Source organism: Ostrea edulis, chromosome 3 (assembly GCF_947568905.1).
Source record: "Ostrea edulis chromosome 3, xbOstEdul1.1, whole genome shotgun sequence".
NCBI lineage: Eukaryota > Metazoa > Mollusca > Bivalvia > Ostreida > Ostreidae > Ostrea > Ostrea edulis.
This window is the reverse complement of record NC_079166.1, coordinates 26,292,205-26,305,064: the sequence shown is the minus strand read 5'-3', so window position 1 is coordinate 26,305,064 and position 12,860 is coordinate 26,292,205. Positions and strand designations below refer to the sequence as shown.

Here is a 12,860-nt window from a genome sequence, read left to right as displayed (position 1 = left end):
TTTTCATTCCAACTGTGTGTTTAACTATGAAAACTTTGATGCGTGACCACGTATACACCGTACATGTTTTGTTTCAATTTTGATGCAAATAGCATATAGATATTTTTTGGGGTGAAATATGAAGATGACATATATGTTTCTCAAAGTGTGTATTGATAATATCATGTGAATAATGTTATATTTATTTGTAAATATGTTTATTTTTTATTAGGCCAATTCAACTTAATTAGTAGATTATCATCCAGGGTCAGCAAAAAGTATGGGGCGGGTGGGAGGATTTTATTTTTAAATTTTTATTTTCTGAGAAAAATATTAAAGACAAATGAGTTTTTTTCCCAACAGATCCGCATCATTTAATGGCAGATGGATATCAATCTATGCTATTTTCATACACTAATTCCAGTTTAAGCTTTAAGTTAAGGATATAACCGAAATATACCTAACTTCTTCCAAGATTTACGTCTGTAAGAACGCGATAAATTAAGAAAACCATATAAATCTACTTCATATGACTTTTCACGTTCCTATACCGGAAACGTAAACGAAGTGTAAATACCGAAGTCGGACATGAAAATATTCCGAAAATCGCAAATTTTGCAAAATAAAAAAATTCGGGACGGCCAATTTTTGAGGGGCGAGCGGGGATGATAATCTATCAATTAAGTTGAATTGGCCTTACCTGTTTTACCTTACTACCAATTTTACAAATGGACTTGGAAGGGGGAAAGCAGTGTAATGAAAATATTTTAATCTTGATCCTATGATGTAAGAGTGTATTTCAATATGAAACATATGATATGTGCATGAGATGTTGGTAACTCTGTACATGTGGACATTTGTGGTATATTATGGTCTCTGGAACTTTAAGGCTGATCTCAAACGACACTTCAAATCTGAGAATGTATATCATACGTGCGAGGTTAGCTAGTTCAGCTCAATAATTGTATACATGTATGCTTGTGATATATGAGAATGTACAAATGTAGTTAGAACATATGTTTGAAAAATAAAGACAGAAAAAAAACCCAATTTGTTTTTAGAAGGGAATTTGGTCTGGCTGATGCAATTGGGTGGAAAAAGTTACAAAAGAAAACAAAATTTAAAACGTACAAAATTGGACTTGGTAATGTCCACTGAGGAAAAAACCGAGTTACATAACCTGAAAACACTGATTTTGACTGCGGAAAACTCCGTTTACCTGATCGGGATATAGGGATCACGGCGGTTGTGACAGGTCGACAGGGAAAGCTTATTCCTCCTACGCACCTAATCCCACTTCTTTTGTGTCCAGGGGACCGTGTTTGCCAAACTATCTATTTTGTATTGCTCATAGGAGTTATGAGATTGATCATTATTCGTTATCTTCACCTATCATCTCGAAACGCCCAACAGCTCATTAAAATACTCCAAAATGTCCGTCTTGCAGGACACCAAGTGGCGTATTAAGATGACTTGCAGTAAGTTGTGTTGTGTGCACCATATGAAAGGATTTCCAGTCCAAGAAGGAACTATTTTGCGAATTGAAAGGTTTCCATTCTCAGATGCTTGTATGTTACTTTGACTGATCTTCTGTTATTCTGGCCAATGACTGATCTTCTATTATTCTGACCGATGACTGATCTTTTGTTATTCTGACAAATGACTGATCTTCCATTATTCTGACCAATGACTGATCTTCTGTTATTCGGACCAATGACTGATGTTCTGTTTTTCTGACCAATGACTGATGTTATGTTATTCGGACCAATGACTGATGTTCTCTTATTTCGACCAATGACTGATCTTCCGTTATTCTGACCCCATAACAGAATTTGGACCTCGTTCGGGATATCGAATGATCACTTTTTTCAAGATTTTATATTTGATTATAAGATTTATTGAATTATACTATATTTACATATGATACCCGATGGTACTATCCGTCTGTTGTGTAGTACATTGTACATGATTGACACCTGTGACTTACACAAGATTCCAGAATTTTTTGATGTAATTAAAATTCTAAAACTGATGTAATTCTACAGCGATATACCTCAATCGTGAACAGGAAAAGCTGAACTGTAAATTGTAGGTTCTTCATATATAACAACGGATGTATCTTTAGTTCTCTGGTCTATCACATATTTTTGCATGACCTTGCAGTGAATCGAAGAGCCATTTTTGGCCGGGTTGCACAACGTGCAAACGGCTTATAGAATGGCGAATGGCTGGCAGGCGGGCGTCCTTGTAATAGGATACCTACCTTGTGTAATCAACCCCTCCTACATCTCTAACTTGACCTTCCTCAAATTTTGTACAGCTGTTATGGCATCCATATGGTATCCACTCACGATGTGCATGTGCCTTTTTGAAAGTGATCGGACATTCTCGAAAAATTTACATGTAGCTGAACTTAGTCATTTTAAGCATTTCTTGAATAGACGGTACCTATTTTGTGTAGTCATCAACTTCTCTTACTTAACGTACTCAAACTTTGTACATTTGTTATGGATACATTGAAAATGTGCATGTCCCTTTTTGAAAGTGATCAGACATTTTTCGAAAAATTTCCGTGCAGTCAAACTTTGTCATTTTAAGCGTATCTTGAATAGGCGGTACCTGTTTTTTAATCAACTCATCTTACAGCATTTATTTGACATCATTCAGACATTGTACAGCTGTTATGGATACATTGAAGATGCGTATGTGTCGTTTTGAAAGTGATCGGACATTTTTTTGAAAAAATTACATATACAATGTACGTGTACATGATGCAGTTGAACTTTGTCATTTTTAAGCATGGTACCTACTTTGTTTAACCAACACCTCTTACATCCTTTACTCAACATTTTGTAGACTTTGTACATTATAGATGTTATAAAAACATGGAAGATATGCATACATGGCATTTTAAAAGTGCTTCCATTTTTTGAAAAATCCTGCACTTGATGTATCATTTTTCCAGTGTGTTTAGTACTGCTGTCGATAGGAGAGATTTTTCCAGTGTGTTTAGTACTGCTGTCGATAGGAGAGATTTTTCCAGTGTGTTTAGTACTGCTGTCGATAGGATATATTTTTCCAGTGCGTTTAGTACTGCTGTCGATATGATATATTTTTCCAGTGCGTTTAGTACTGCTGTCGATATGATAGATTTCAAATCAACCTGGCCATTTCTGTTCTTGGATCGATTTTCATGATTAATACGTGGAAATAGTGAGTGTATATCTGGAGAGTGATACCAGATCTGAATTTAAACATATTTTATTTAGAAACTCAACAGGATCGGGCAACAGACAGAGTCTATGTTGGCCCTCTCCCAAATACAAAGGTCAAGTACAAAGGTATGATATAAACGTATAAACAGGATTTTTTGAAGATTTAACAATATTGTAATGAGGTTTACATGAAAATGGTTAATAAGAGTTTTGTTGAATTTTGCTATGAATTGATTTTTTATAGATCAACATGTTCTACACATACTTACATAACCCTCTACCTACAGTCACATACATACATATAATATAGATCAATACTAACCCTCCACCTACAGTCACACACACATACATATATACATATAATATAGATCAATACTAACCCTCCACCTACAGTCACACACATACATATATACATATAATATAGATCAATACTAACCCTCCACCTACAGTCACACACATACATATAATATAGATCAATACTAACCCTCCACCTACAGTCACACACTTACATATATACATATAATATAGATCAATACTAACGAAGATCAATCCAGCCCGTTAGAAAAAGTGCAAAAATTAACTTGTCAAAAGCGCTTAGAAGATTTAATGTAGTTATGAACATAAGAAATAAATTTGCAATTCAATTTATATGAATACTCAGAACTACCATACAGAATATAGTTCAATTGAAACGGGATATCGATGGCTCATCTTCGTAGCGGCATTGAGTACTTACATGTAGCATCCATGAAACGATAGAAGAAGGGGGGAGCTGATTATCGAGGGCTTTGAAAAGGCTAGAATTATGTAAATCCTCAAATATTTCCAGGGAATAAATGTTTCGCTAATTGTAGACATGGGGTTATGATCAGATATGACTGCATTTTGAATTATCGTGTAGAGTGTTTAACAGGATATACAATGTACATGTATATTTTGGAAATCCCAAACTTCGATGAACACACGAAAATTGATGCTCCACGAAAACTGACGAAACCACGTACACAATCTAATATGAATGCATCTTAAAATTCATTCCATTGAAAATGACATAATGCGGGATGATTTCATTACTAATGTCAGAGGGACTTGTAGTTGTTAAAACTTGATCCCACTCCTTTTGATTTGATCAATAAATTATGTTCAAAACAGACAAAAACACTAATGTCAAAACTGAGCATAGCATGTAATTATTCCAACCTAACTATGTAACTACATATACATTTCAAACCTGTGTTTGACAAAAATTAGTAATGCGTTGTGGATATGGGAAATACAATAAAAAGTTGTCAAGTTGTCTTGCTATCAAGACATAGACCAAAATTGATTGAGTACATGTATAATATATATGATATGCACAAAATGCCGCAAAAAATAAAAAGAAAAAATAAATAAATAAAACTAAATAACAACCACAGAAGATGCCCGTTAAACACCGTAGACAGGTAGATTATGGCAGTAATCACAAATGTAACGCAAACACTTTCATTCAATATTCTCTGGCGTTACATTTCTCCACTGCGTTAAAATTCTAACTTCGCTTCGTGTGCTGTTCTCTTTAATTTTTGTTAATATTTCATGCCAGACTGTAAACTTTTTGATATCATATGTTATATATTTTCAATACGAAAACCCACATATATCGAACCGAAAATGGAAATATATGTGCTAAAACAAGATTTTCTCTGAAATGACAGATGAATGTGAAAGCGAAGTTCGACAACTCTGAGTAGACATTGAAACTTACACGACTACTTTTGTTTCGAAAGAAATTACTGCCCGTGTTATCTCGTTTGTGATCCGGTCCTATTGTAATAATTATGGTTTATGTGAGAGTTCAGTTTGGGAATTGAAATTTGATAGTATTATTTGATGTTTGATCTTTAAGGAAAGCATTTTCACACGTGATAGCAATTATCAACTTTGACGCCTCTTTCCAAAAATATCACGATACTTTAAAAAAGAGTCTATAAAAACATAAGAAAACAGAGTAACATTTTATTAGAAAAAAAGAGAAGAATATCCCTTAAACTTGATAAGTAGCAAAACAATATATGATATCTTTATCAAAAAAATCTTTATAAAACCCTACTGTGAGAGATTTGGGGCAAAAAGCTTTAATTTCAATTTTGAGGAAAACAAAACAAATATTTATCAGTAAAAATCACTAAAATCAAAGACAAGCAATTAACAGAATATATTTACACGCTCTTACAAAATCTACTTTATGTCTTAAAATGCTGAGAAAGGTCACCGAAGCTAGTTTTGCTGTATCATGTTAGATATAAACATAAGGCAAATTGAGTATGAAAAATGTCATTTATTCAAATGACGAACCAGATAACAAACTACTAACAAGGGGATCAGACTCACAAACAATCCACTGAAAATGTCACTGAAATGGAGAAAGAAAATAAACAATGACAAAATAATTCAATATGTCTGATCCCCCAAATTTATCTGTAAACGTCTACATCTACTACAATAAAAACAACAACCTTACAAAGATGCAGCAAAAAGATGGCACATCAAAAAATTGGCCACCAGATGAGATCAACAGATCACATCCCGTGCCATGAATAATAAATCTGTTCACAAATGGAATATGAACGTACATTGTATCTAATCAATGCCCGTCTTGCCAAACACTCGAAGACACAAAACATTTTTAAATCTTTGAGTGTAGAAACGTACAATTGATATGGAAGAAATTATGAAATTATTGAAATTTGATTTAAAATGGAAACATGTTACATTAGAATTTTTCCATGAAGAAAATAAAACTACCATTTTAGTAAATCATTTATCAACATATACAGCTTTTTACATATATAAAATAAAGATATGGAAATAAAGAAGAACATATTAATGACATTTCCTATTTTGTAAAAACAAACTTAAAGTACCAATATAAGACTTATAAAACACTGAATTTCGACTTCAGTTATAAATGGTGTTATGATATTTCTATGACTTTGTAACGATAATAATAAAAAATCGTCAGACTATCTTAAGGGGTCTGTCCTTCAGTAGCGCTGCCTGGAAGGGAAAATATGGACATTGTGTGTTTAAGGTTGTTCCCCACAGGCAGCATGGCTTATTGAAAAATATCTCTACCATATTTGTACATGTATATATTTGATATATTATTACATGTATGAATATCGTATTTATGTATATGAATGTGTATGTACAGTTGTATGCCTTATACATTCATTTTTTAAAAAGCAATATCGCGTATGTGTTTCTATATATACGTATGTCATGAATTAAAAAAAGATTTATCAATCCCCCCCAACCCCCCAAAAAACAACAACAAACAAACAAACAAAAAACTTTGACACCTCTTTCCTGTTTCAAGGTGTAGTGGAAATTGGATTCTACCAGTTATAAAATGCATGGTCAGATCTATAGGGATAGCGTTTCTTTGATTTGGTTATGATTGTCTCACTCATTCTACCGTTATAGAATTTACCAATCTAAAAAAAGAAAAAAAAATCACAATTATAAAATAACAATGATTTTTAGAACCCCTACATAAGTATACATAAATACAACACTATATTATGTATTTTCCATATTAGTTTCAGAAGGCATTTTTGAACAAAGAAAGGTAATAATTTGATATTTCACTTGTTTACCTTTCACTGTTCTTTGTAATTCATCATACCCTGATAGAATAGGTCCCTAGTACCCCTTGCTTGTCGTAAGATGCGACCAAATGGGACAGCCCTTCGAATGAGACCAAGGTCCCGTGTCACAGCAGGTGTGGCACGATAACCACCACCACCCCCCCCCCCTCAAAGACCGTAAGCGCCGGGCATAGGTCAGAATTTTGCATTAACAATATAAAACCAATCACCATACCCGTAAGTTTGCCAGTCTTGTCGAACGTTATATGTTTTCTGCAATTTCATTGGTTATGAGGCTTAATGCTGGCTTATCAGATTGAGCGTTTAGTTTGGTTTGTCAGTCCTATATACAGGAGCTGCATCAGCAAATTTAAACACTCGTCCCCGTTCCCACGGGATCCGAGGGTCGACCACCATCGCCGCCTCGCCGCAACAAACCTAGTGTAACAGGGTCCCTCCTGGGTCAGGGGCGAATCCAGGAATTGTGGTTACGGGGGGCGCCATTTTATGAGGCAGGGGGTCTGGGGACCGCCTTGAGGTGATGCCCAGGGGGCGAAGCTCCCACAAGCTCCTGAGTTAATTTACAGATTTTATAGGCTTGAAATGTGTCTCCTATTTAGTCATCTGTACTATTTTCTATAATTTTTTATAAGGTGAAATTAATAAAATGAGGCAATTTTTTAAGGGTTTTTCGAAACAATTAAGTTCTTCCAATAAATTCAAGAAATCAAAAGATTTTGTCATTTATTTCTCCGGGAGTACAAGAAATTATTGCTTCTTTTCTCGTTTAGTACATTTTTCTAAACAAGATACATGTACCACGATTTACCTTAAATTTGAATATTTTAGGGGGCGCGCACCGGCTGAGCCCCCTCTAAATCCGCCACTATCAGGGCAGTCTGCACATCTTCACCATCGTATCGTATTTAAACACTCTGCCAAGGACAAGAACATAAGGTTTACCTTTTTATGAGAACTTGGTGTTCGTTTCTATTCATTTACGTAGATTAGGATTTTTCAACATACAGTAAGTAAAAGTAACGTACAATTACATGTATGATAGTCTTTAGTTCTTGACATAATGTGGATATCCTAGCTCAATATATCGATTATCGATATACATCGGTATTTTTGTGCAATATGATAACCGATACAGCGAGTCTCGTATCGTTAATATATTAAGAGTGGTTATTAACGTATCTTTCAGCGAGATTTCATGAACGAGTTAACAAATAAATTGAAAATATACAAACGAACTATCTAAATGTCATTTGCTCCTTGACTGCATACAACACAAACGTGTGTCAAAAGTGTGCGCGTGGTGACGATACCGTGGTCTCAGTTTTCAAATATTACATATTTGTAGCTTGAAAAAACCAAAGTGTAACGTTTGTGAAACAGAGGTCGTAAGCTCTGGTGGTATAAGTAATTTAACAACACATTTGCTATGACATCAGACATGTAAAGCTAACTGTCAGAAAAATGGCAAGAAGTCTATCGATGAATGATGTATGTAGTGATCAGAGTCGAACGTGATCTGCAGTCGCAATTTTTGTATGAAGAACTATATGAACAAATAAATGAAGTTATAATTCATATGTGCAGATTCATCCTGAAAATAATTTCCTCTACTGCCTTAGACTTAGAGTGGGATATATTGTATCAGCAATTTAATAGGGTTTGTTTAAAGCCAGAGAATATGGATGCCCTTGTTTTCATGAAGAGAAAATATGTGAACAATATTGATAAAAGCAAATAGATAATAATTTCATGCACAATTGTCTTTTATGATATATTAATTCAAGCTAACACTATGCAAATGAGAGAAAAAGAATAGGCGAAGCTTTATTTTTGTTATTATTTAATAATTTTAATCCTCAAAATTAAGTGTAAATCTACTTGCATTGTATCGTCAATACGAATCGCATATCGTCTCTCTGTATTGCAATACGTATCGAAATTTTCCAAACGATACCCAGCCCTAAATTCTTAGCTGATTCGAAGGTTACTTTAGTGCAGGGTAGAATTAGATATCACTTACCTCAGTATTTTTCATCGTTAGTAGTTATTTATTTGGGCTAACTCAGCATTTTTATCTAGCCTTGAACTGTATTGGTTTAGTAAACTGTGTGTTTTTAGAGTGTATGGAAGCTCGTTAGTGACCTAACTTTAATTTCGTATCATTACTGTACATATATTTTTCGTAATTGCGATCTTTTATTTTTGGGTAAATTTTACATTCCTCTCTGGTTATAGTTACTCTTAAACCATATTAACTTATGCCATGATAAATTCATAAACTTTACAGGTCTTTTCATTTTAAAAAACGGTGTTGAACATAATCTAGGAATCATAACCGAACCTGGGAACATCACGGACACACTGTGTTTCATAATTTATGTGGCATGATATGTCATTCTGATACCAATTACTATTGACCATGAGTTCTTTTAATAAAAACTATAAAACTTGTAATTTGGGAGAAGCTAAGCCTTATTTCAGCCCCATCATACACATGGGTTTCCTGTTGTTTTTGGTGCAAGCCATGTGGATCAGATCCGTTACATTTTTGGTTCCGAATACACGCCCCCTTCCCGTTACCGTTTTGTGTGTTGTGTCGTTTTATTAAATTCTGCTTCTCGTTTCAGAATTAATATCGACAATTTATATTTTCAATATGTGATGTTGTTCTTTTTGTAATCAAAATTTCCAATTATGTATTCAGTGAACACTTTTATGAAGCATTTAAAAAGTAGCCGTTTTCATATCCTGATATGAACAATCTTCATTTCCTATGAGAATTCATCAACAAACGCATTCTCTAACTGACCGCGCCGATCATGTCCAGCATCCTAACTTTCTAGTCCACAAGAGGTGAGATGTACCACATGTTCAAACTGACCACTATCTGGAGATAGCCGTGATCTGGTTTACTAAACAACGAAACAACTATCTACAGCTTTTTCCAAAGTTACTTCTCAAAATGGGAAACTTGTATGCTCTTATTTTACCTCCTACTTTATGCAGAATAATCCCTTCATTTGTTGTTTATGCTTAAAATTTTTGCATATTATATATATATATATATATATATATATATATATGATATAAACTTATCTCTGCACCTTTCATTTCAGGTTTTGTGATTAAGCTTTGATATTAAGACCATAAGCTTAGCTTACAAAGTTTTTTTTAGGCAACAAGTCGACTTAACAAAAGACGTTTTCTGGGATTCTTTACACTCGATATATATTTCCGTCAGAGAACTCTTGGCAAACTACTACCCGCTAGTCTACAAGGGTTACTTTATAGCATGCTTAAATCTAAACCTCGACTTCTATGTGGATATGGACGCATGTAAAATGTATGACGGAGTTACATCTTTTAATTGATCTTAACATTATTGTTGATATCTATTATTCGTTTTGTAAATGGTATGAAAACAAGTATATATCAGAGATGACCTTTTAAAGAACTGGGTACATGTATACCCCCCCCCCTCTCTCTCTCTCTCTCTCTCTCTCTCTCTCGTTTGATTGAAGTTCAAAGTTATTATAACATACAAGAGCATAATTGAAGGTGGTATAATTTTATTTTTGAGATCAATAATCCGAATACCGTATTTAAATTTCTAGAAATTTAAGAAATTGCAATAAAATCATCTCAAATAAATCCTACATTAGAAATTAACAAAATATAGTTAATCTAACATAACTATAATCAGATAATAAACAGGAACAGTAGTAAAGGTTAAAACATATTGTGAAAGTTTTAAGCACGAGTCTAACTCGACAGCATTCATATAAAATCTTTTCTTCTGAAATGTTCAAGAGACAAAGCAGGCTTTAAATAACCCGACAAAAAACTTAATAGTGGCTTTGTTTTGCTTCTTTCCCTCCATAGGGCACATAAGTACACTGGTGGGATGCGTGAACTTTGCCTGGGATTAAACTTCCGGAATATTCTGCGCGGCCAATATACGTTCCATCGTCGGTACTGTAGGCATTGACGGGTACGTTACCATAACTTGCTTTCTTCCATTCGTAATAGCCGTCTTTATCGCTTGGAAGAACCAAAACCTCGTAGTTGTTGACGTCACGTTCTTCATCGCCATAAGGAATTTTGGCCCTGTGAAGATGAGGTCCACATTTACCAGGCGTCATTACACCGTCCATTGATTCTCGAGCAATATAAAGGGGCTTACCGTCAGCTTCGTAACCTGCCCTTATTGCCGCTTCTGGTATGGATGTACAGAAAGTATTGACCCAAACTGCCATTCTGAAATTGATATTTTCATTTTACATGAACATTGAACATATATCATTTTTCGATGAGTTTACCCGTTTCCAATAATAAATATTCTAAGGATTTCACCTTGATATCGTGTACAATGTCTCTCAAAGTGTAAAAAAGGCATCACCTGACTTGCGATATACATGTATTAAGGTTTACATGCTGACTAGTAGAACTTTCCACTTGATTGCAATATTATATCGGTAATCATTTTTGTAATAGGTAATCTGTGACTCAAACATAATATTAAAAACGGAGCGTATGTTTCCTAACTATACTGTATGCCATCATGCAGTGTATGTTGTAAGACGGACAAGGTATCTTTAAAAATATACGAATCATTTTCCTTCCCTTTTTATTTTAATTAACAAAACCATTTCTTTAAAAAAAATCATCGTACGTACTTAGAGTTATACAACTTGTGGATGGTAGTACTCAAAACCAGCTTGCCACTGCAACAATTATCACTGCTAATCAATCAAACTTCAGTTAGTAGTCTTTATTTTTCTATCCAATGGCATTGAAGATACACGCCCCTGATGTGTGCGCAACAACATGCGCAGATCTTGCGTATTTATCTGTGTTGATCGTTTCGTTTTAATTTTAAATAAACACTTTGTGATTCATTGGCCTAAATGCAATGATATATAGAAGAAACAAAATATCAACTAGGGTTGATACCCGACATCCTATTGATTAAACATTAAAGTATCGATTGGAATTGATTATACTTTGAAGAAAGGTTTATCAGAATTCAGTACGAATCTTAGGAAACTCCAGACAAGATTCGTTTAAAAATTCAACTGTGCAAGAATTGTTTTATCTCTTTGTTTCCAACATGGAAACGCAACTTTCGTATTTTGATATTAAATTTTATATTATAACAATATTGAACTTTAGAAAAGATTAAAGCCCTCAGAAACGCAGCAATCAAAACAAAACAAAAACATGGTTCGAAAGAATTCTTGATATCTGTTTTATTTATCATAAGGACTTTTATCATTAACTTTGAGAAACTAAAGTATTTCATCTTACTTATGTTTTGTTTTTCATTATGGACATATTATGTTGTTATTAATAAGGAAACATTTGAAAGAGCCACATATATATATACATATTCTGAACTTCATAAACGTCAACATTGCGTGACTGACGTGACATAGAGCTAAACATTGAATAAACGTTGTAAAATGTACAGTATTTACACGTATGTTTGGAAAGAAAGCCTTCTTCTATAAAAATAATATTCTGAAGTGTGATTGCTTTAATTATGAGGAAATTCAAAATGTATAACACAATCCAACTGTTCAAGATTTAAAATTACCAATAACGTAAAGATTGTATATATTTTAGTTTAATGAAAACATTTTTTTGTTTGTTTTATTTTCAAAGTTTTTGAGCATAAGGTAGTTCTGACTTGTCATGGGGGGAATGCTTGTTTTAAAATAAGAGACGATATACTTAGGTTATCTAAATGGAAGATTGAAATTTGTTTTATAAATCTATTGTAATTTGCTTATTTTGGCTATTCTGTATTGCTTATAAGAGTTATGTGATTGATCACCGTTCGTTATTTTCGCCTTTAATTAATATAAGTTAATATTACAGGGGTTTTAAATTCTCATTTAAAGTCAGCCTTTTTGCAATCATACATTCCTTATAACGATCCAATTCACAGATACAACCTGGCATTGCATCGAATTCTGTCTGACGTGTTTCATACTAATTGTTAAGCCGTTCT

General features: G+C 33.7%; 1 protein-coding gene across 1 annotated transcript; it reads right to left on the bottom strand.

The window, feature by feature from the left end:
- Positions 1-10,554: 10,554 nt before the first annotated feature.
- LOC125677448 (natterin-3-like) lies at positions 10,555-11,581 on the bottom strand. Its single transcript, XM_048915516.2, has 2 exons — positions 11,524-11,581; positions 10,555-11,104 (listed from the first exon to the last, which is right to left on the bottom strand). The coding sequence occupies exon 2, from the start codon at positions 11,101-11,103 to the stop codon at positions 10,693-10,695; it is 411 nt and encodes a 136-aa protein (XP_048771473.2). The 5' UTR covers position 11,104; positions 11,524-11,581; the 3' UTR covers positions 10,555-10,692.
- Between the last annotated feature and the right edge of the window lie 1,279 nt (positions 11,582-12,860).